We start from the raw sequence: 26,006 nt of genomic DNA on the forward strand, positions 1-26,006 counted from the left end.
GGAAATGTATTAAGATAAAGCTTTGCCTTTTAAATTTCTGATTTTGGTTGAGCTTTAAGTTATTTTCTTTCAGCCGTTTTTAAATTACAGTGGTCTTGCCCTTAAGGTATGAGATTGTACAGCGCATTCAGCCACTAACTAAGTTCCAAAACTTAAGCTCTGTTTTTGTTTTTAAAAAAATTTTTGGTTTTTGTAATGTTTGATCAAATAAAAGCTTGTATGTTCGAATATAACTGACAGCCGCTTATTTTGGCCACGTTCCACAACTTAAACTACCTTTCCTGTCCTGCGGGTTTAGCAGGGCATCTCACTGAGAGTATTACACACATCAAAAATGTATTGCATCACCCCGGTTCCTAGAACTCCTGAAGACAGACATTCACTGCGGATATTGCATCACACAAACACACACACAGTCCCTTTGACTGTTCAGAGATGACACTGAAACCGCCCAAAGATCTAACCAACCATGCATGAGCAGAGCCTATTAGACGCAGGAGGTCTGACAGCCGATCACTTCCAGTGATTCCACCAGGAAGGAGGTACATGGCTCGTGTTGTCTGTAGTTCAACCATGCCTAGACGGTCAATATCACGGTTCTATCGCGTCCGCATTCTTACTTTGTGCCAGGAAGGGCTCTCAACAGGAGAATTGTCCAGGCGTCTCGGAGTGAACCAAAGCGTTGTTGTTTGGACATGGAGGAGACACAGAGAGACAGTAACTGTCGATGACATGCCTCGTTCAGGCCGCCCAAGGGCTACTACTGCAGTGGATGACCGCTACCTACCGATTATGGCTCGGAGGAACCTTGACAGCAACGCCACCATGTTGAATAATGCTCTTCGTGCAGCCACAGGACGTCGTGTTGCAACTCAACCTGTGCGCAATAGGCTGCATGATGCGCAACTTGGCTCTCGATGTCCATGGCGAGGTCCAGCTTTGCAACCACGATACCACGCAGCGCGGTACAGATGGGCCCAACAACATGCCGAATGGACCGCTCAGGATTGGCATCACGTTCTCTTCACCGATGAGTGTCGCATATGCCTTCAATGAGACAATCGTCTAAGACGTGTTTGGAGGCAACCCAGTCAAGCTGAACGCCTTAGACACACCGTCCATCGAGTGCAGCAAGTACGGGATGCAATTGCCGAATGGCGGCGAAACTTTGTTGATATGCTAATGCGCTAATGAGAAACCAATTTATGCTGGAAAAAATTAGCTCCAGTTTAGGCAACCATGTGCGAATCTGGCGTTGTACATTGTTTGGCACCAACGCTGTCATTTGACAAGTTATAACGTGAGTGAACAGTATGACTATCGACAAGAAAGGACATGCACCGATAGTGAAACTGTTTTATGTGGATATCAGCAATTATAGTAATGCACTAAGAGAGTATCGCCGACTGAAAGGACTGAAGAGCGGCCCGATGTCTTTAAATGGTTTATAGAAGATGAGAATGAAATTCGTAAACAAGGGTGAGCTTGATGTGGCACTTGGAAGAGGAACGCGTCGCGTCCCCGTGGAAGTTACTGATGAGTTTGCTGTTGTTGTTACTCACCTTGCAGCTCGTGCCCTCGGACAGTGGTAATGCTCCTGCAAACGTCACGAGAATTGTCCATCTCATGGTCAAGAAGCCTGATAGTTTTGCGGTCTGTTTTAAACTGGTATACGTATGAAATCCAGACCGTGCGGCAACTGAAACCTCATGATCCGCAACAATGTCCTGAATTTTCTCTTCAGTTTATGGCACTGATTGAAGTTGTTACCATGTGACAGGGCAGTATTTTGTGAAGTCACGAGACACATTTTATACCACATGGTGCAGTGGATGTACAGAAGTGCCGAGTTTGGAATACTGTGAAATCATGTGTTGTGCACGAGGAGCCATTGCACTCGCCGTATGCGACTGTGTGGTGTGGATTCACAAGCACCTTTATTCTCGGTCAGTTCTTCCTTGTAGAGAATACTCCAGGGGGCGTGTCAGGTGTATCGTGACATCTGTCTGATATCGAGACCTTCTGGCACATCTAACTACATCTACATCGTACTCCGCAAGCCGCCTAATGGTGTGTGGCGGAGGGTACTTTCGGTACCACTATCTGATCCCTCGAACTATGTTCTAATCGAGAATAGTGCATGGGAAGAATTATTGTCGGCAAGCCTCTGAATTTTCTCTAATTTCTCGAATTTTCTTCTCGTGTTCAATACGAGAGATGTATGATGGGTTCAAATGGCTCTGAGCACTATGGGACTTTACTTCCGAGGTTAACAATCCCCTAGATCTTGGAACTATTTAAACCAAACTGACCTAAGGAAATCACACACATCCATGCCCGAGACAGGATTCGAACCTGCGACCGTAGCGGTCGTGCGGTTCCAGACTGTAGCGCCTAGAACCACTCGGCCATCCCGGCCGGCTGTATGGTGGTGAGGGTGGGGAAGTTCAAAAATGGGTCTTAGCACTATGGGACTTAACTTCCGAGGTCATCAGTTTCCTAGATCTTGGAACTACTTAAACCTGACTAACCTAAGGACATCACACACGTCCATGCCCGAGGCAGGATTCGAACCTGCGACCGTAGCGGTCGTGCGGTTCCAGACTGTAGCGCCTAGAACCGCTCGGCCACCCCGGCCGGCTGAGTGATGGGGAGGGGCGAGGGGGGGAGTTCAGAAATTGGTCTTAGCACTATGGGACTTAACTTCTGAGGTCATCAGTTTTCCTAGACCTTGGAACTACTTAAACCTGACTAACCTAAGGACATCACACACGTCCATGCCCGAGGCAGGATTCGAACCTGCGACCGTAGCGGTCGTGCGGTTCCAGACTGTAGCGCCTAGAACCACTCGGCCATCCCGGCCGGCTGAATGGTGGGGAGGGCGGGGAAGTTCAAAAATGGGTCTTAGCACTATGGGACTTAACTTCCGAGGTCATCAGTTTCCTAGATCTTGTAACTACTTAAACCTGACTAACCTAAGGACATCACACACATCCATGCCCGAGGCAGGATTCGAACCTGCGACCGTAACGGTCGCGCGGTTCCAGACTGTAGCGCCTAGAACCGATCGGCCACCCCGGCCGGCTGTATGGGGGAGGGGGGGGGGGAAGTTCAAAAATGGGTCTTAGCACTATGGGACTTAACTTCCGAGGTCAACAGTTTCCTAGATCTTGGAAGTATTTAAACCTAACTAACCTAAGGACATCACACACATCCATGCCCGAGGCGAGATTCGAACCTGCGACCGTAGCGGTCGCGCGGTTCCAGACTGTAGCGCCTAGAACCGCTCGGCTACACCGGCCGGCGGGGGAGGGGTGGGGGTAAGTAATATGTTGTCCGATTCCTCCTGGAAAGTGCCGCCCCGATATTTCAATAATAAATCTCTGCGTGATGCAGAACGCTTCTCTTGTAATGTCTGCCAGCGGAGTTTGTTTAGCATCTCCGTAACGCTCTCTCGCCAGCTGAACGATCCCGTGACGAACCACGCCGCTCTTCGTTGGATCTTCTCTATCTCCTCTGTCAGTCCTACCTGATACGGATCCCAGATAGGTGAACAATACTCAAGAATCGGGCGAACAAGCATCTTATAAGCCAGTTCTTTCGTGGATAAGTTACATTTCCTTAAGATTCTTCCGATGAATCTGATTCTGGTGTCTGCCTTTCCCACTGTCTGTTTTAGATGGTCATTCCACTTACGGTCGCTCTGGACAGTTGCCCCTAGATATTTTACTGCAGACCCTGTCTCCAGCTGTTTGTCATCAGTAGTGTAGCTGTACTGTGGTGGATTTCTTTTCCTATGTGTTCATAATATGTTACATTTATTTACGTTCAGGATCAACTGCCAGAGTCTGCACCATTAATCTGCAGTTCGTTTTGCAAATTCAGAATTGGTACAGCATGTTATTCCTAGTTTAAAAGAGCGCAGGTATCTGGAAGTCATAGTTTTCGTGCAGCATGTGGCAACATCTCATGTTGCTTACCCAGCGAGGATCTGCTTAAAGCAGCCTTCCACGGACAGGTTATATCCAGACGTTTTCCTGATGCATGACCTGCATGATCACCTAATCTGGGTCCATATGGCTTTTCGCTCCGGGGATATCTAAAAGAACACGTTTATCAGGGACACGTTTGGTGTCTATCTGATCTGATGACCAATACACCAATACGTTGCACATATTCCACCGGAACTGCTGCGAGTAGCAGTTGATCACTCCGTCATACGGATGCAACACCTCGTCGACGTCTCCGGTGCGCGTATTGAACAAATTACGTAAGCGGCAGTTTATGACCAAAATTGGAACTATATATATATATATATATATATATATATATATATATATATATATATATATATATTTCTTTTTGCAGTGGACATCGCTTCCGCGTTAGCGCATTAGCATATCTACGACGTTTCGTTGCCATACGACAGCTACAGCCGACACTGGACCTCGATGAGTAGCTGCACTTCAATTGTGACCACCCAGTACTTCCTCTAATTTCGCTAAGAAATTAGGCGTAACTTTCCCCTTAAGGTTTGCCGTATCAAACGTTCTCACTCCTCTGTCGTGTTATTCATCCTGTCTCCGCCAGTGTGAGTTCTTAGGGACCGAATAACGGGTATTTCTTGCATTCAGCATCCCACTATTTGCATAGGTATCTTCATCAGTAAAGAATATTCTTCGAATTAAGTGCCTATTGTCCTAAAGTCACATCAGAATCGAGCGACAGTATTCCAAGCGTCTTTGGCAATCCCTCTGGTTAATCTGCTGGTGAAGACACACTTATACCAACAGAATCTGAATGGGGGTAAAATGCGGACGATGCAGAGGTGACTAATTCCAGAAGCCATTTGCAATTTCTCTCCAGCTAAGAAGTGGATTTTGAAGAACAGTTGGCAGAACGTCTATTTCCTTTATTCCACTCGCTGCAGGCTTGTTATTTATCCTCTGTGTGCTATTCCAGTGCTCTTCCGATTCCTTTTTTTTTTTTTTCCTCATTGGACTACGCCTGTTGTGCTACCTTCGTGCGTGCAGCTGAATAGTTATATACTAAGATGGTATCGGTTCTTTCGGACATGTCCGAAAGAACCGATACCATCTTAGGCCCACCAGCCACTTGACCATCTTCTTCTTCTTCTGTGCAGATGCACAAACAGTGCCCGAACTCTTACGGGAATCGGCAACGCTCCGCGAGTAATGAGTATAATGGGCGGGGGCACTACGAATGTAGTGCGGGACAATGCGTTGTGAATGTGGGTTTCGCGGGAGGCGTGCCAGAGATAAATCCCTGCAGTCGCGCTATCCTCTGTGTCCTCGGTGGCTCAGATGGACAGAGCGTCTGCCATGTAAGCAGGAGATCACGGGTTCGAGTCCCGGTCGGAGTACACATTTTCATCTGTCCCCGTTGACGTATGTCTACGCCAGTAAGCAGCCAAGGGTTTTCATTTCATTGTAATTTCATTCTAACGAGCTGCTTGGTCACCGATAGTATCTGTTCTTTCGGACATGTCCGAAAGAACAGATACCATCTTAGTATATATATATATATATATATACTCCTGGAAATGGAAAAAAGAACACATTGACACCGGTGTGTCAGACCCACCATACTTGCTCCGGACACTGCGAGAGGGCTGTACAAGCAATGATCACACGCACGGCACAGCGGACACACCAGGAACCGCGCTGTTGGCCGTCGAATGGCGCTAGCTGCGCAGCATTTGTGCACCGCCGCCGTCAGTGTGAGCCAGTTTGCCGTGGCATACGGAGCTCCATCGCAGTCTTTAACACTGGTAGCATGCCGCGACAGCGTGGACGTGAACCGTATGTGCAGTTGACGGACTTTGAGCGAGGGCGTATAGTGGGCATGCGGGAGGCCGGGTGGACGTACCGCCGAATTGCTCAACACGTGGGGCGTGAGGTCTCCACAGTACATCGATGTTGTCGCCAGTGGTCGGCGGAAGGTGCACGTGCCCGTGACCTGGGACCGGACCGCAGCGACGCACGGATGCACGCCAAGACCATAGGATCCTACGCAGTGCCGTAGGGGACCGCACCGCCACTTCCCAGCAAATTAGTGACACTGTTGCTCCTGGGGTATCGGCGAGGACCATTCGCAACCGTCTCCATGAAGCTGGGCTACGGTCCCGCACACCGTTAGGCCGTCTTCCGCTCACGCCCCAACATCGTGCAGCCCGCATCCAGAGGTGTCGCGACAGGCGTGAATGGAGGGACGAATGGAGACGTGTCGTCTTCAGCGATGAGAGTCGCTTCTGCCTTGGTGCCAATGATGGTCGTATGCGTGTTTGGCGCCGTGCAGGTGAGCGCCACAATCAGGACTGCATACGACCGAGGCACACAGGGCCAACACCCGGCATCATGGTGTGGGGAGCGATCTCCTACACTGGCCGTACACCACTGGTGATCGTCGAGGGGACACTGAATAGTGCACGGTACATCCAAACCGTCATCGAACCCATCGTTCTACCATTCCTAGACCGGCAAGGGAACTTGCTGTTCCAACAGGACAATGCACGTCCGCATGTATCCCGTGCCACCCAACGTGCTCTAGAAGGTGTAAGTCAACTACCCTGGCCAGCAAGATCTCCGGATCTGTCCCCCATTGAGCATGTTTGGGACTGGATGAAGCGTCGTCTCACGCGGTCTGCACGTCCAGCACGAACGCTGGTCCAACTGAGGCGCCAGGTGGAAATGGCATGGCAAGTCGTTCCACAGGACTACATCCAGCATCTCTACGATCGTCTCCATGGGAGAATAGCAGCCTGCATTGCTGCGAAAGGTGGATATACACTGTACTAGTGCCGACATTGTGCATGCTCTGTTGCCTGTGTCTATGTGCCTGTGGTTCTGTCAGTGTGATCATGTGATGTATCTGACCCCAGGAATGTGTCAATAATGTTTCCCCTTCCTGGGACAATGAATTCACGGTGTTCTTATTTCAATTTCCAGGAGTGTATATAGTTAAGGCTCACCGGCCACTTGACCATCTTCTTCTTCTGTGGAGATGCACAAACAGTGCCCGAACTCTTACGGGAATCGGCAACGCGCCGCGAGTAATAAGTATAATGGGCGGGGGCACTACGAATGTAGTGCGGGACAATGCGTTGAGAATGTGGGTTTCGCGGGATGCGTGCCAGAGATAAGTCCCTGCAGTCGCACTATCCTCTGTCCTCGGTGGCTCAGATGGATTGGGATTTTGAAGCGTGCCGGCACGGTAGCTCAGCGTGTTCGGTCAGAGGGTTAGTAGCCCTCTGTAATAAAAAATTGAGTTAACCGATCAAAACGAACTTAAACGGATGTTTTACTACGTCCGCCCCGAGCAGCTGCAACAAACAAAAGCGAACCAAATGAGATTAAAAAAAAAAAAGGTGGATAGAGCGTCTGCCATGTAAGCAGGAGATCCCGGGTTCGAGTCCCGGTTGGGGCACACATTTTCATCTGTCCCCGTTGACGTATGTCAACACCTGTAAGCAGCTTGGGGTTTTCAATTAATTGTAATTTTAGTTAAATAGTTCTCTTCGCGTTCCTTCTGAGCTGTTCGTCTAGAAGAAGCATATCTAGTTCCTCTTAGTTTGTGAAAGACATTTAGTCGTTTTCGATTCCATGAGAATTTTTTTCCAAATTAATTAGTAGTCGCCAAAGCTCCTACATATCCAACGTGACCTATTTCCTTATTTGGGTTTGAAATCACGAACTTCCGCATTAGACAGCTTTCAGTTTAATAAATAAGTGCTATGTTCTAAATATTGTAATTCTTCGAAACTATTAATGGGATTTTGAGGCGTAAAACGCCAGTGAATCCTTCTCCTTCAGAAATGCCATTCTAGCAGCAAAGATATACCTACTCACATGCATACGCGTCTCGGCTTTTGCCAAGATCAGTTTTAGTATCGAGGGAACCCCTTGGACCCCATAATGTTCTCTGGTGCATAATCACTTTCAGTATTTCATCTCAAAAACTTACGTGTATTTCATCACAAATGGATACGTGTGTTGCATCACATAAAAAAAAAGCTAAGGAAGTCTGAGCAGTGTTAAACTGGTATATAATGCATTGTATATGTTTCAACTACCCGCTGATCTTATGAAAAGCCGAGAAGCGATTTCTTTTTAGTGTTGTAGCCCACACTTCCACTGTCGGATGCTCTGTGTCCCCTTGGGGCTCGTTGTGGGTGTTCGGTGTATTACGCAATCAACTGAAACGCGCTGTTCCATCCGAAAAAGCGAAGTTGATGCCGATAGGTCTGTAATTAATGTAAGTATGAAACGTCAGTGTATGTATTTTAGAGAGGGCTTTGTCACAGTCCATCCGGGTGAAAATGAAAGTACGATATCTTCAACAATTCCTGAAATCCGACGTCTATTTGTTTTTTCAAGGTCTGATTGTTGGCCAAGCGGAAACCACAGAGAAAATCAAAAATATTTTATTTGCAAAATTTAGCTACACGTTACAACTACTTCTCTACACACTCGTCGCTCCGACTTGGACATTTGTCGTAGTGTCGTACCATCTTTCCAAAGAACGCAGACCCCTGTGCTTTTCGCCAAATGTCTACGCTAGTCTGCAGCTTGTTACCTGCACCAAAATCCTATCTTCATAGTCAGTCGTCCACGTGAGCAAAGAGATAAAATCAGAGAGAGCCAAGTCCGAGCTGTATGGTGAATGATTACACACTTCTCAGGAGCGTCTTGTTGCAGCTACAGTATGTGGCCGAGCATTGTCATAAAGAAAGGACAGTGCCTGATGACAACATTTCTCTTCACTTGTCATCAGTTATTGCATTATGCAGATGATTTTCTGTAACTGCCTGATCCATTCCCTGAACAAGATCATCAGTTGACTCTTGTTTCCTTACGCGAGTGCTTGTATCGTGTACGTTGGTGCATCCTGCTTCAAAGTTCCTGCACCATTGCCGCACTTTACTGTCACGAATGAGAGTTAGGTTATTTATTTATTTATTGATTTATTGATTTATTTAACCTGGCAAGATTAGGGCCATCACGCCCTCTCTTACATCTAACCAGGCATTCTACTTATTTTACATTCATATGTTTTAGTAGGCATGTTAAACTACATCTAGTACAAAAAGTGAAATAAACAATTAGAAAGGTACACCTGGAAAAATACATACATATAGAGTTTATATTCGTAGATCATAAGTACTGTTATAATTAGACATTATTGAAGAGACAGATTTTAGATAGGAGTGCTGGCAGCAGGGAGTATGAGGGAGACTCATGGTGAAGGGAGGAGAAGAATAGAGAGACATGATGAAACATAATTAAGGAAATATAAAGGAAAAGAAGATTGCGTGGCTAATAGAGATAGATGAAGAGGAAGGCATCTCAGGAGCAAGATGATTTGATAGATAAGAGGATTGGCCTTGTACAGTAATTTTGTGGAGAACTTTATGAGGATGATTGTAGGAAATGCTTCAACTTCTTCTTAAAAGCAGCAGGAGATTGAATTTTGCGCAAAATAAGGGGCAGTTTGTTCCAGAGGCGGACAGCGGCAACTGAGAAGGAGTTTGCAAAAGTTTTTGTTTTGTGAGTGGGCACAGTTAGGATAACAAATAAGAGTGACCTCGTGTTTCGATTATGATGGCATGACAGGTTTTTAATCTCTGAAGCAAGGTACTGGGGTGCTTGCGTGACGAGGAGTCGGTGAAGTAGACATAGAGTGTGGTAGTCACGCAATTTGTCCGGCCGCAGCCACCCTAGCTCGGAGTATGAAGCACTAACATGATCATATCGGCGAATGTTGCAGGTGTAACGCACACAGGCAGTCATGGTTAGCTCTAGCCGTCTCTTGTTTTCATTACTCATGCCTTGTTGAATCACATCACAATAGTGGAGGTTCGGTAGAACGAGTGCTTGCACGAGCTGGCGTTTCAAGTCCTGTGGAAATAAGTTCCGAAACTTTTTGAGAGCATAGAGACAAGCAGACGTCTTTCGGCACACTGCGACTGTATTCTCCGCCCAGTTGAGATGCTCATCCAAAGTTACACCCAAGTTCTTCACTGTTTTCTGATATGGTATTGGAGTACCGTCGAGCAGAATAGGAGGTAGCCGTTCGCGGAAATCAGAACTTATTAATTTCTGATGGGCTATTAAGATTACTTGCGTCTTTTTTGCATTTATGTGGTTTGCTTGAAATCAGGTGGTACCCCACAGCATGAAGAACTCGAATGACAGCATTAACTTCATATTTTGTGGGAGATTCTGTTGTTCTAGGCATCTTTTCGCACTCAGTGTGCACTCTGAACTGAAAAGTGCAAGGTGACACGATCGACAGGCTTACCAGAGACGCTGTACAGCACATCTGCACAAAGCTTTGTGGGATTTTCAGTGTTGTTTTAATTTCGTTACCTGTCAGACCTTCAAAAAAATAAACAGCACTCGTATTTGAGGTAAACAGTTTAGTTGAATGACACCATATATAGGTCAACATTTCGTGAGTCCCAAGGGGACTTTCTGCGTGATGTCTCAAGTGAAATCGTTTCATATTTCACCTTGTAGTGTTGAATGTGAAATCTCTATGAAACCAGTGGGTAATTGAAGAAAGAAGGGTACATTAATTGAATTTTATAATACAATAGCTGTAATTGCACACTAGGGGCATTTGCAAAATTAGAACACTACAAAACAATGACCGTGCGTCCAGGCGATATTTTTGAGTTGCTTTCATCACAAGAAGATGCAAAATGAGAAATGTGGGCACATTTTCTCCACTGATAAATTGCCAAAAAAATTTTCATTGTTGTGTGTGGGAAACCAAAAGTACAATACAGATTAAGTTGGTGCTCAAGCCACGCGTGACATAAAATTCTGCTACGTATATAAAGGAAAACGAAAAGTAAATGACCCAATAGGACCGAAATCCATGCTATTTCCTTTAATTATCGAGTTATAGGACTGTTTGGTTGGTAGTAAAGATGCTTTTCCAGATTTCCCTCAATCATTTAAGAAGGATTCCGGTATGTTTTCTTTGAAAGGGCACGACCGATTTCCTTCCCACAACATTCCCCTATCCGAACTTGTGCTCCGTCTCTGGTGGCCTCGATGTTGACGAGACGTTAAACTCCAATTTCTTTGGCAGTAAAGACGCTTGGCAAACCTGACAGAATAGTGCTGTGATTATTACACTAAGTAATAAAGAATAGAGAGAAGATAAAAAAAGGTACATATCAAGCAGCCTCCTCTCCGTAATGTACGTATAATCCCTATATCAGCAAGTAAATTATACGTATTAACAATGAACTCTAGAACCAGATGACGTGTTTTTGAATTAGGGCGCTACTGGATTGACAACAAGGATAACAAAAAGAGGAATAAAATTGGTTTAGAGAACTTTTGGTACACAAAATGGAGTTTGCAGAACGAAGTCTCCGCTGTGTCTCCAAAAATTTTATGATCTGTAAGAGCAAGCAATATTGGTAATACGTATTTGTAACGTGAAAATACTGAGCGAGGTGGCGCATTGGTTAGCACAGTGGACTCGCATTCGGGAGGACGACGGTTCAAACCCGAATCCGGCCATCCCGCTTTAGCTTTTCAGTGATTTCCCTAAACCGCTTCAGGCAAATGCCGGGATGGTTCCTTTGACAGGGCACGGCAGACCTCCTTCCCCATCCTTCCCTAATCCGATGGGATCGATCACCTCGCTGTTTGGTCCCCTACGTCAAATCAACAAACAACAACAACGTGAAAATCAGTGAGCTGTAGCAATGGAGAGTTGTATATCCTGAAGGGAGACAGAAGACCAAACAAATGGTTAAAGAAACAGAGTGCAGAACGTAATTACGACTGTATCGAAACTGAAACTGATGTTGGCGTGACACGTAGCCAGGCAAATGTTAAGTATGTGGACCAAGAAATCATTGGAAGAATCCCGAGGAAAGCAGTCCACCCACGATGGACGTAGCTTACAATTGTTCGCCCAATACTTGAATATTGCTCATCAATCTGGGATCTGTATCAGATTGGGCTGACAGGTGACATAGAAAGGAACCCAAGAAGAGCAGGGAGTTTCGTTGCAGTTACATTAAGCATTCGCGAAATCGTCGCAGAAGCGCTCATCCACCTCCAGTGGCAGATTCTGCTTTAAAGACGTTCTGCATCACTGTTTAGCTTGCTGTTAAAAGTTCCGAGTGCGTAAGTTCCTAGAAGAATCGTCCGATATATTGCTTCCTACACCGTATGTTTCGCGAAAAGACCGTGAACGTAAAATTGGATAGAGTCGAGCGCACACGTATGTTTTATCAGCAGTCGTTTTTTCCGTGAACCGTTCGCGAGTGGAGCACGAAAAGGGGGAAGTGACAGAGATACACGAAGTACCCTCTGCTAGAGGAGGGTAGATATAGATGCTGGTGTAGGGAGTTCCAGGCTGGATTCCAAGAGACAAAAAAAGACTGAAACATAGACTTAATGGAAGGCGGGGAGAAGACATCAGAAATCATGTACGTACAATATCAATTCGTTTCGCTGAAGCCTTTATGCATTGGGGAAACCTTTACCCAGGTTAAAAGAATATCAGGGAACGAAGAGAAATGAAAAGCGTATTTATGACTGCAGTGAAACAAATGGAGTTAGTGTGGCGAAATAAGCGCTGTATCATTGTGAGAGATACAGAGACGAACGAGTGTGCAGTGACTTACCCCAGTTCACTGCCACTAGCTCCACGTCATCATAACGCGCCTGTGTGTAGCATACAAAATATTACGCCATCATATAAGAGAGAAATTAAAAATTGAAATAGCTTTTCTAAATTTTGTCAGTATATGCTTCTGTGTATTAATGTTAAAATTGTTAAATTTCAGAATGATCAGATGAATAAGTTTTGCTAATTATGTTATGTTAAGAAAAAAAATGGAGTTAAATAATAGAGGTAGAAATTAAAAATCGTTCAGAATGTGCAAATGTATGTCACAATCAAAAGTTCCAAGTCTCAACTTGATCGATGCAATATTTTGGTCAAAATCGGCGGTTTTACGAAAAATTGAAGATACTTAATATTAGGCTCAGAAGATGGAAATTCGTATGTAGCCTCAGTGTGATATACAAACATGAATTATGTGACTCCATTAAGCTACCTATATTATTTTTCAAGATATTTACTGAAAACCAAATTTGGAACAAAAACGTCCGCATAATATTGTCATTTGTAATTATTATAGAAAGTTGTAACTACAGGACTCGTTTACATTAAGGAAGTAATACAGTTGTGCCAAGATTCAAGACATAAGTGTAGGTAGCAGTCAATACAAGGACTCTTAAAGAGGTAGTTCAAAGGTCATGTTCTATTGTAGGTTCTGTTCTAAAACTTCTAACCGGCAAAGTTTAAATGCAATCGGGTTAAAACTTTTTCAGTAAATGAAGCCAACTAAACTCTATTTATACTATTTATGTAAATATTATAAAGATTGTAAATTATTAGACGACGGAGATATTAATTAATAAGCGTCCGAGAAAGGGGTTATTTAGACGCTGCTGCTTCTGCCTAGCGCTGTTGACGGAAGATGTTCCGTTCGGCAGTCCGTTGCGCCAATATACAGAGGGGTCCAAAAAATGTATCCACTGTTTAAAAGTCCATAACTGGCAAACTAATTGACGGAGTTGTCTCATCTTTGGTAGAGCAATACTTTGTAGTTCCGGCAATCGCCACACAAGCCTTGTATTGCGTTGTTTTGTTTCGTCAGATGACAGTCGCCAGATAGTCAGTGTTTTGTTCTTAGTTGCACCTGTAACAGTATAAGTCCAGCTAACTTCCGTCGTGTGTTACAACATATCACTCGCTCACCACAGAAGTTAAAAAAAAAATCAAATGGCTCTGAGCACTATGGGCCTTAACTTCTGAGGTCATCAGTCCCCTAGAACTTAGAACTACTTAAACCTGACTAACCTAAGGACATCACACACATCCATGTCCGAGGCAGGATTCGAACCTGCGACCGTAGCGGTCGCGCGGTTCCAGACTGTAGCGCCTAGAACCGCTCGGCCACTCCGGCCGGCACCACAGAAGTCTTCGAGACAGTGTGCCCGTGAAACTGGAGTGAGTCGCTCAAATGTTCGACGAATTTTGAAGACAGAAAAGTGGAAGTGCTACATCCCACGATTGCTACACCCAATGAACGAGGACGAGCCAGATCGTAGAATGGCGTACTGCGAGTGGTTTACTTACATTGTGCGCAACAATGAAGAGTTTCCAGAGATGATTGTGTGGTCTGATGAGGCACAGTTCAAACTCAATGGTACAGTAAATCGCCACAATTGCATCTACTGGGCCGCCGAAAATCCGAACATCCATGTAGACAAAGCCGTGAAGTTGGTTCAAATGGCTCTGAGCACTATGGGACTTAACATCTATGGTGACCAGTTCCCTAGAACTTAGAACTACTTAAACCTAACTAACCTAAGGACATCAAACAACACCCAGTCATCACGAGGCAGAGAATATCCCTGACCCCGCCGGGAATCGAACCTGGGAACCCGGGCGTGGGAAGCGAGAACGCTACCGCACGACCACGAGCTGCGGACGCCGTGAAGTTGGCAGGAGTAAACGTGTGGTGTGTGTTGTCTTACGGGGGCTTGATTGGGCCAGTCTTCTTTGACGGCACAGTTACCGGTGAGGTGTACCCTCAGAAGCTTCAGACATCCATTTTACCTGCAATCCGAGACTTGTATGGAGACGAAAGAGTTTACTTCCAACAAGATGGTGCCTCAGCCCACTACCAAAATCGGGCGTATCTCGACGAAAATCTACCAGGAAGATGGACAGGCCATTGAGGTGCTGTGGAGTACCCAACACGTTCCCCAGACCTAACTCCTCTGTATTTTTACCTGTGGGGAACACTAAAGGACGTCGTTTATCGACAAAAACCACGCACATTGGATGAACTTCGAGAATCCATCGTAAATTCATGTGCAAATATCCAACTGAACACGTTACAGTCAGTAGTTCGTGCTGCAGTTCGGCGGCATCGTTTGTGTGTGGATGTTTATGGTGACCATTTCGAACACCTACAGTGATATCTTTAAGTTGGACTAAGCTACACTTTCACCAAAATGAGACAATTCCGTCAATTAGTTTGCAAGTTATGGACTTTTAAACAGTGGATACATTTTTTTGGACTCATTTGTATTAATACGGCGAGAGAGGCAGCGGAGGAGAGCACCGGCAGGAAGAAGCCTCTCCCAGAAGATCAGGCCGCCATCGACTACTTCTCCAAACTGAGGAAGTAGCGCTATACCAATCCAAACGTGACGCCACCACATCACCACATCATGAAGGAGGAACAGCAGCCATGCTGCTTAACCTCCGCCATACTCGGATTATATGCCAGTCCGTTCGTTAGTGCAGTGCAGTGCAGCGGAGGAGACATTTCGCATCGAATTGTCCTTCTGTCCGCGTCAGTCAAACGCCGGCCAGTCAAAGGCTCTGCCTCGGATGACGTCAGAGCAAGGCAGCTACCAAAGGAATGTTTCCAGTAAAAGTATAAAGTGAAGTCGCGAGGACTGTACACCGTCCCAGATCGCTTAGATTTCACGGGAGTAACTGTCTGTGTGGCGCCCGTAATGTTGGCAACACCGCATGGTAAGTAGTGAGATTGTTATCCACTGATTTGGCGAGCAATTAACTCGATGATTAGGAGTCAGAACGATACACCAGTTTACTTGGAACTTACAGCAGAGGTTGCCTCTGAATTGCTAATAGTGCTGTTTCTAATAGGGACATTATTATTATTAGTGTCAGGAATATTGTTATCTTTGTGCATGTGAATTTGTACTGAATACATTAATCAGTTAGAACTCACAACTTTTATTTATAATCATAGTTCCTGATCCCGCTGAGTAAATAGCAAGTAGGAACATTTCCTTTCAGTGAGCTCAAGAATAAAATGGACGTGCAGACTGTAAATTATGGTCAGTATGCTCTCCATCGCCTTCTGGCTGACCGCAAAAATAATTTTCCGGCTCGTGTAAAAATGGCGACGATTTTTAAATTCAACCACCACCCCCACAGTAGGGAGGACGTAGGGCGGATATACAGCCAGGTGAATTGTAGGCAGACAGAGAGAGGAGATTCTATGTTGGATTCGAGGGATAAAAAAAGAGACTGACACAGCGATTTAATTGAAAGATGATTGAAGACTTCAGAAAGGTTGCAGGTCAACATAAATGCGAAACTCTTAAAGCCTTAGTTCATGAGTACGTCTGGAGGAATGTTTAATTGAGCAGTGGATAAGCGGTATGAAAAGAATGACTTAACTCACAGCTCTGAGAGTGTCTCCTTGCAATAGAGTACCAAAGAGAGTGTGAATGACTTAATACCATTATGGATGCTTGTCGAGGCTTGGCCTGCAGCTGCCTGCAGGTATTTGGAAGCAAAGAATGGAGTTACAATAATCGTAAATTACGTACCGTTAATAACAATATAGAGAATGGAAAAGAAAATTGAGGATGTACTAGATGACTATCAGTATGGCTGCAGGAAAGGTAAATGCACCAGAGAGGCAATTCTGATGTTGCGGTTGGTAGTGGAAGCAAGACTAAATAAATATCGAGACACGTTCGTAGGATTTGTCGACCTGGAAAAAGCGCTCGACAATGTAAAATGATACAATATTTTCCATATTCTGAGAAAAAAGGAGCAAGCCATAGGGAGAGACAGGTAACATACATGTACAAGAGCCAAGAGAGAATAATAAGAGTGGACGACCAAGAACGAAGTGCTCGGCTTAAAAAGGATGTAAGCTACGGTTGTAGTGTTTCGCCTCTACTGTTCGATCTGTACATCGAAGAAGCAATGATGGAAATAAAGGAAAGTTTCAGGAGTGGAATTAAAATTCAAGGTGAATTGTTATCAATGAGACTATTTGCTGATGACATTACTATCCTGAGTGAAAGTGAAGAAGAATTACATGATCTGCTGAGTGGAATGAACAGTCTAATGAGCACAGAATATGGATTGAGAGTAAATCGAAGAAAGACGAAAGGAATCAGAAGTAGCACAAATGAGAACAGCAAGAAACTTAACACCAGGAGTTATGGTCACGAAGTAGATGAAGTTAAGCAATTCTGCTACCTAGGTAGCAAAATAACCAATGACGGACGGAGCAAGGAGGACATCAAAAACAGACTAGCACTGGCAAAAAAGGCATTCCTGGCCAAGAGAAATCTACCAGTACCAAACATAGGTCTTAATTTGAGGAAGAAATTTTGAAGAATGTGCAGTTGGAGCACTGTATTGTACGGCAGTGAAACATGCTGTGTGGGAAAACCGAAACAGAAGAGAATCGAAGTTTCTGTTTTCACTCGAGTCTTCTACGGCAGCTGTTATGTACTGAAGGACAGAATCACAATTCTGTGACCCTCTCAGGATGACGATATAATATCACAACGATAGGAAACAAAAGAAAAATTCGGAGTAGGAATTAAAATCCACGGAGAAGAAATAAAAACTTCGAGGTTCACCGATGACGTTGTAATTCTGTCAGAGACAGCAAAGATCCTTGAAGAGCAGCTGAACGGAATGGACAGTGTCTTGAAAGGAGGATATAAGATGAACCTCAACAGAAGCAAAACAAGGATAATGGAATGTAGTCAAATTAAATCGGGTGATGCTGAGGGTATTGGATTAGGAAATGAGACGCTTAAATAGTAAATGAGTTTTGCTATTTGGAGAGCAAAATAAATGATAATGGTCGAAGTAGAGAGTAGGGTGTATACGGGGACAAGGAAAAAAAATTCCCGGATTATTCCCGGATTTCTCCCGGAATCCCGTTTAAAAAATTCGCTTTTTCCCGGGCGAAAATACACTTTTTCTGTGCTAAGTGACAGTAGTTTTCCGTAGATTTTCCCTCGGAACTGTAAAACTTATCAATTCTTTGAATGGTTAACGTTTTATACAATCGCACAGAACTTCCCGGAAAAAAAAGAAAAGACGGGCAGAGAAGTTTTGGAGAGACTTTTAATTTTAAAAAAAGGAGAGAAGTGTTGGAAAGACCTTTGATTTGCAGCAACATATACGTTCCATATTTTCGTATTACGAAAGTATAAATTCGAATTGCACCAAACACAGCGCGTTAGTTTGCGGAGCGTTGAAACCGAGGTTGTGATGTCCTTTTGTAAGCGAGTCATATCTCAAGCCACGAGATCTCGTTAGCCGATGGCAGCAGCTATTCAGAGCATAGGACACGTGTTACAGTCAGCCAATAGCAAGATCACTGGTTACATAGCGCGAACACGCAATAGGAAAAGTTAACGGTTTAAATTGATGTACACAGTACCGTATATCTACAAGAAAAGCTAAGCTTTCACATATAATATTAGTCTCTACGATTAACACGCTACAACAGAAGCTGAGCTTTCACATGTAATATTTATCTTTTTTGCGTTTGTTATATTTTAAGATACATCACATAAATGTGCCAGTAAATTTAAAATTATGACATAAATGTCTCGGCTCGAAATTCTTGTAAGTGGCTGGTCCTCAAACTGTTCAGTTTCGAACGCTCTGTGATTTAGATATCCATCCCACTTTCTCACACGTAACATAATTCATCTTGCGTAAAAAGAAATTTACTTTGAAAGTAACACTTTTCTAACCACCGTTCGCAATACTATCCGAAGACTGTTAGAAATCGGTTCGAATTACGTTTCCAGAGAGCGCCAGAAAACAGGCATTATTGTGCGTGTGCAACTGCAGTGGTGTAGGAAGCCCGTATGTTCGTTTGTATAAAGCACTAAAAGAGCTTACATTACACCATAAAAGAAACAGGGCATCAGAGGGTACTCCAAAGAGCATCGGAATTTCGTAAACCATACTAAAATGCATAATTCGGCTTGAAGTGCGAATTGGCTTTTTCCAGATTCACAGTGAAGCAGATCCCATCTGATATTAAGCTTTTCAGTGTGGTTTTTGGGATGTAAATTTTCTTGGAGTACCAGTACTCTACGATCTCATTTTTGGTTCTTTCTTATGGCATAATGCCATATATGGCAGAAGATGATAACGTGCACTTGAAATTCAGCGAAAAGTTGGAACTAGCCAATACTGCAGAATGAAACACTTCGTTTCAAATAAAATGATTGCCTCAGCGGAAAGATTAATAAAGCTAAATTTCTTTAGCAAACTTGCAAAAATAACTTCACTGTTCTGCAAGGCGGTTACTGCTTGACTGCTACTAACTTGGAAATAAAATCAAATCAGAAAACTGAAATTAATAATATATTTCTGCCCTCCGTAATTATGTGAATGTATTTTAATTCACTTGATAGCTCCCGGCCACAGAAATCCGTTTTGTCTTCATTTGACTTGGGAGCTGTACACGAAGAGAAGCAGCGATATCACTTAACGTAAACACGTGTCACGTGGAGGTTAACCCCCTCCCCACTACAACTCTGTGCAAGCGTGAATATGACAGCTCGGGCGCGCGAGAAAAATTTGTCTCGTTTGCATCTGGCTGCTTGCTGCTGCTACCGATACAGATAACAGCCAAACTTCAAGTAGCGGGAGAAGGTACTGCTTATACGCGAGTCATATGCGCATGCGCAACAGATCGCTGGCAATTGGTCAAACGAACCTAATGTGAACAGTTGTGACATCATGCTCATAGCATGCAGTTTATTGTTACGAAGAATTACAGTCTGCGCCCTACGGCCTTTGACATATTTTTGTTATTTGCAAACGCTTGTGCGTGCACGGTTTTTTGTTGTTATATTTTATTGCTGCAGTATCATTCTCCAGCAGCAGGATGCAATAACAGTCTTTGCTAGAGAATCAATTCGCAAGCCAAAATTAAAATAATTTAACTGAAAGCTAAAACAATGAAAAATTCCCGGAATTCCGAAATATTCCCGGGTTTTTCCCGGTTTTCTCCCGGATGAAAAAATTCCCGGGTTTTTCCCGGATTTCCCGGTTGTCCCGGGTCGTATACACCCCGAGAGAGGATATAAAATGTAGACTGGCAATGGTAAGGAAAGCATTTCTCAAGAAGAGAAATTTGTTAACATCGAGTATAGATTTAAGTGTCAGGAAGTCGTTTCTGAAAGTATTTGTATGGAGTGTAGCCATGTATGGAAGTGAAACATGGATGATAAATAGTTTGGACAAGAAGAGAATAGAAGCTTTCGAAATGTGGTGCTACAAAAGAATGCTGAAGGTTAGATGGGTAGATCACATGACTAATGAGGAGGTATTGAATAGAACTGGGGAGAAATTGTGGCACAACTTGACTAGAGGAATGGATCGGTTGGTAGGGCATATTCTAAGGCATCAAGGGTTCACCAATTTAGTATTGGAGGGCAGCGTGGAGGGTAAAAATCGCAGAGGGAGACCAAGAGATGGATACACTAAACAGATTCAGAAGTATGTAGGTTGCAGTAGGTACTGGGAGATGAAGAAGCTTGCACAGGATAGAGTAGCATGGAGAGCTGCATCAAACCAGTCTCTGGACTGAAGACCACAACAACATAACTATGAACTTGTATCAAACATTGCCGTAATTTGAGCGATAAGTATGATTAATATCTATGAATATACTGTAAGTAGGCTGTTTAGGTTTTCTTATTGGTAATGCCACGTGGCGCTTTGTATGAAAATCACTGGCTGTGCTGTGTGCAGTCTGTGGCTAGTTTGCATTGTTGTCTGCCAGTGTATTGTTGGGCAGTTGGATGTGAACAGTGCGTAGCGTTGCGCAGTTCGAGGTGAGCCGCCAGCAGTGGTGGATGTGGGGAGAGAAATGGCGGAGTTTTGAAATTTGTAGGGCTGGATGTCATGAACTGCTATGTATATTGTGACTTTTCGACACTATTAAGGTAAATACATTGTTTGTTCTCTATCAAAATCTTTCATTTGTTAACTATGCCTATCAGTAGTTAGTGCCTTCAGTAGTTTGAATCTTTTATTTAGCTGGCAGTAGTGGCGCTCGCTGTATTGCAGTAGTTCGAGTAACCAATATTTTTGTGAGGTAAGTGATTTGTGAAACGTATAGGTTAATGTTAGTCGGGGCCATTCTTTTGTAGGGATTTTTGAAAGTCAGATTGCGTTGCGCTAAAAATATTGTGTGTCAGTTTAAGCACAGTCTTGTACAATTTTTGTAAGGGGACGTTTCAATACGTTTGAAGCACAGCATTGTAAGTTATTGAAGATCGGCCCGGGGGGGGATATGGAACAGAAGAGAATCGAAGCATTTGAGATGTGGTGCTAAAGACGAATGTGGAAAATTAGATAGACTGATAAGATAAGGAGTGAGGAGGTTCTGCGCGGAATCGGAGAGGAAAGGAATGTTTGGAAAATACTAATAAGGAGAAGGGATAGGATGAGAGGACATTTGTTAAGACATCAGAGAATGACTTCCACGGTTCTAGAGAGAATTGTAGAGTGCAAAAGCTGTAGAGGAAGACAGGGATTGGAAAACATCCAGCAAATAATTGAGGACGTGAGTTGCAAGTGCCACTATGAGATGAAGAGGTCGGGACAGGAGCGGAATTCGTGGCGGGCAGCATCAAACCAATCAGAAGACGTGAGGACTTATGAAAAAAAAAAAAGAGCAGGAGCTTACCTCCATTTCCTGCTCCTCGCTGTCACTGTCAAAATGGTCGTACGGGTTAGCGGGGTCGTACGCATGATGCTGCAAGTGGACCTGTGGCCCAGTGACGTCTCTGGAAGCAGGTTTGGTTTCCGTCTCGAGCGCTTCCTCCTCGGCCCCGACCGCTGGGTCCTCCGCAGGCGTCCTACAGTCTCGACACTGCAGCTCAGCACCTGTAGACGCTTGCTCGTCCTTCTCCAGCGTGTCGGTGGCCACCGTCCTGTCTGACTCTGCAGTGACGTCGTGGGAGTCCCCCACATCACCGAGAGCGCCGTTGACGAGCGTGGATGCCTGCGTGGTCCACTCCGCCCACGTCTGAGTCTGCGTCTGTCGGAGCTCTGTGGTCGCTGCCTGCTCCGTGTGGTCGTCGCCAGTGGCGGTGGTGGTGGTGGTGGTGGTGCCCTCCTGGTCCCTGAAGGTCGACCAGGCCGGCTCCGTGGTGGTCGGGGGAACGCTGTCACCCGACGTACCTGCAGTGTGGGTGGTGAGCTCCGAAACACCAGCCTCCATATCCCAGGTCGTCGTCATATCACGTTCTGCGACGGCAGACTGTGCTGTCGTTAGCTGGCCGTTGCTGTGTGGGCTGAACATCTCCGCTGTTGGAGCTGGGGCGCTGCCTCCTTAAGAAAGACAGACGGATACAATGGGACTCATACATCTAACAAGTTGCACGTCAAATGTTTGTTCATACCTGTACCTACGTTTCGACAGATATAAACCTGTCTTCCTCAGAAAAAGTAATTACATCTAAAAATAGTATACAGGGTGGTCCATTAATAGTGACCGGGCCAAATATCTCACGAAATAAGCATCAAACGTAAAAAACTACAAAGAACTCGTCTAGCTTGAAGGGGGAAACCACATGGCGCTATGGTTGGCCCGCTAGATGGCGCTGCCATAGGTCAAACGGATATCAAATGCGTTTTTTAAAATAGGAACCCCCATTTTTGTTACATATTGGTGTAATACGTAAAGAAATATGACTGTTTTAGTTGGACCACTTTTTTCGCTTTGTGATAGATGGCGCTGTAATAGTCACAAACGTATAAGTACGTGGTATCACGCAACATGCCGCCAGTGCGGACGGTATTTGCTTCGTGATACATTACCTGTGTTCAAATGGACCGTTTACCAATTGCGGAAAAGGTCGATACCGTGTTGATGTATGGCTATTGTGATCAAAATGTCCAACTGGCATGTGCTATGTATGCTGTTCGGTATCCTGGACGACATCTTCCAAGTGTCCGGACCGTTCGCCGGATAGTTACGTTATTTAAGGAAACAGGAAGTGATCAGCCACGTGCGTAACGTCAACCACGACCTGCAACAAATGATAATGCCCAAGTAGGTGTTTTAGCTGCTGTCGCGGCTAATCCGCACATCAGTAGCAGACAAATTGCGCGAGAATCGGGAATCTCAAAAACGTCGGTGTTGAGAATGCTACATCAACATCGATTGCACCCGTACCATTTTTCTATGCACCAGGGATTGCATGGCGACGACTTTGAGCGTCGTGTACAGTTCTGCCACTGTGCACAAGTGAAATTACGGAACGATGACAGAGTTTTTGCACGCGTTCTATTTAGCGACGAACCGTCATTCACCAACAGCGGTAACGTAAACCGGCATAATACGCACTTTTGGGCAACGGAAAATCCACGATGGCTGCGAATAGTGGAACATCAGCGACCTTGGTGGGTTAATGTATGGTGCGGCATTATGGGAGGAAGAATAATTGGCCCCATTTTATCGATGTCAGTCTAAATGGTGCAATGAATGCTGATTTCCTACGTAATGTTCTACCGATGTAATTACAAGATGTTTCACTGCATGACAGAATGCTGATGTACTTCCAACATGATGGGTGTCCGGCACACAGCTCGCGTGTGGTTGAAGCGGTATTGAATAGCATATTTCATGGCAAGTGGATTGGTCGTCGAAGCACCTTACCATGACCCGCACGTTCACCGGATCTGACGTCCCCGGATTTCTTTCTGTGGGGAAAGTTGAAGGATATTTGCCGTCGTGATCCACCGACAACGCCTGACAACATGCATCAGCGCATTGTCACTGCATGTGCAAACATTACGGAAGGCGAACTACTCGCTGTTCAGAGAAATATCGTTATACGTATTGCCAAATGCATTGAGGTTGACGGCCATCATTTTGAGCATTTATTGCATGAATGTGGTATTTACAGGTAATCACGCTGTAACACCATGCGTTCTTATAAATGATAAGTTCACAAAGGTACATGTATCACACTGGAACAACCGAAATAAAATGTTCTAACGTACCTACGTTCTGTATTTTATTTTAAAAAACCTACCTGTTACCAACTGTTCCTCTGAAATTCTGAGCCATATGTTTGTGACTATTACAGTGCCATCTATCACAAAGCGAAAAACGTGGTCCAACTAAAACATTCATATTTATTTACATACTACACGAATATGTAATAAAAAATGGGGGTTCCTATTTAAAAAACGCAGTTGATATCCGTTTGACCTATGGCAGCGCCATCTAGCAGGCCAACCATAGCGCCATCTGGTTTCCCCCTTCAAGATAGAAGAGTTTCGTTCTTTGTAGTTTGTTGGTTTTACGCTTAATTCGTGAGATATTTGGCCCGGTCTCGATCAATGGACCACCCTGTATATTACAAACAGTACATGTAAATATATGTGCAGCAAGAAGAAACGTCAGTAATAACGTACAGGAGAAATATAAAATAAACTTATGTGCTACGTATTTCGTGAAAAGAGAAACGAAGTCATGAGGCAAATTATTTTCAACGATTTACAATAAATTTCGAGCTATTGCTAGCCCCAAACACACTTGTTTTGTTCTTCGCAGCGCTACGAAACCAACTGCGGTCATTACAATCCCTGAAGTTCAAGGCGGCACTCAACTATGAATGTTAATTCTGAGTGTTCCAGCAGACTTTCGAAAGTGTAGTGCCACAGAGGAGACAAGATAAAGCTTTTAAGGCACTGATATGAGGTCAAATAGAAAAACTGGCTGTGCACTCTCCTGAAATGGCAGGTATCCAAGTTGCGGTTTGCTCTGTCGGCTATCCGTGGAACTCCCTGTTAACTACTAATACTGGTGAAGCAATTTCAAGTCATCAGGCTTCTGAATGGTTTGATGCGACCCGCCACGAATTCCTTTCCCGTCCCAACCTCTTCATCTCAGAGTAACGCTTGCAACCTACGTCCTGAATTATTTGCTGGATGTATTTTTCAGTCTCTGTCTTCCTCCCCAGTTTTTGCACTCTGCAGCTCCCTCTAGTATCATGAAAGTCATTTCCTGATGTCTCAAAAGATAATGTATCATCCTGTTCCTTCTCGTTGTCAGTGTTTTCCACATATTCCTTTCCTCTCCTATTCTGCGCAGAGCCTCTTCATTCCTTACCACAACAGTCAGCTTTGTTTTCAACATTAGTCTGTAGCACAACATCTCAAATGCTTTTATTCTCTTCTGTTCCGGTTTTCCCACACTCATGTTTCACTATCATACGAATATGTGCTCTAAACGTACATTCTCAGAAATTCCTTCCCAAAATTAAGGCCTATCTTTGATAGTAGCAGCCAGGAATGCCCATTTCATCTACTTCGTGACCATCAATCCTGATGTTCAGTTTCTCGCTTTTCTCATTTCCGCTGTTTCTCATTACTTTCTACGATTTACACTCAGTCCACATTCTGCACTCATTAGGCCATTCCATTCAACAGAACATGTAGTTATTCTTCACTTTCACTCGGGACAGCAATGCCATCAGCGAATCGTATCACTGATATATTTTCACCTTGAATTTCAAACCCACTCCTGAGCATTTCTTTCATTTCCATCATGGCTTTACGAAAGCTCTATAATGTTTTCCAAATGTAATTTCTGCTCCCCCTTCCTGTCTTCTTTCCCCTCTCTCAATTCCCTTCTCTCCACTTTTCTCCCCGCACTCTCTTGCCCTTTTCCACCTCCTCCCCCTACTTCAAAAAGTTTCCTGTTTAAAAAATGGACAAAAGTTGCATACCACAGTAATCTGATGTGTGGCTCTGATGGAGATAGGACGGGCGTTCAATGAGTAATGCAACACATTTTTTTCTGAAAGTGGGTTGATTTTACTCAGGATCCCGATACACCACATTATGCCCCATTCTTTTGGCTACAAAACAATAATTTTCAGCATAATCTCCATTCAATGCGACGGCCATACGTCAGCTAACTGGTAGAGCCTGTGCGCTCGCATGGTATCACTCTACTGGTCGAAGTCGGGTCCAACGACTTTCCCATCATCCACATACTGCTTCCGACGGAGTTCATTCGTCATTGGACCAAACGGACGGAATTCGGAAGCTGCGAGATCCAGGCTGTAGGGTGGATGAGGAAGAACCGTCCA

The 26,006-nt window shown here is 44.5% G+C and overlaps 1 protein-coding gene across 1 annotated transcript in view; it reads right to left on the reverse strand.

Annotated features, from left to right (window-relative positions):
• Nucleotides 1-22,201, reverse strand: part of LOC126092849 (uncharacterized) — a 58,138-nt gene extending 35,937 nt beyond the window's left edge. The window contains exon 1 of the mRNA XM_049908579.1: nt 21,584-22,201. Coding sequence (XP_049764536.1) covers nt 21,584-22,201 — 618 coding nt within the window. The remainder of the gene's footprint in view (nt 1-21,583) is intronic.
• Nucleotides 22,202-26,006: the final 3,805 nt, after the last annotated feature.

This window comes from Schistocerca cancellata, chromosome 7 (genome assembly GCF_023864275.1).
Source record: "Schistocerca cancellata isolate TAMUIC-IGC-003103 chromosome 7, iqSchCanc2.1, whole genome shotgun sequence".
Classification (NCBI taxonomy): Eukaryota; Metazoa; Arthropoda; class Insecta; order Orthoptera; family Acrididae; genus Schistocerca; species Schistocerca cancellata.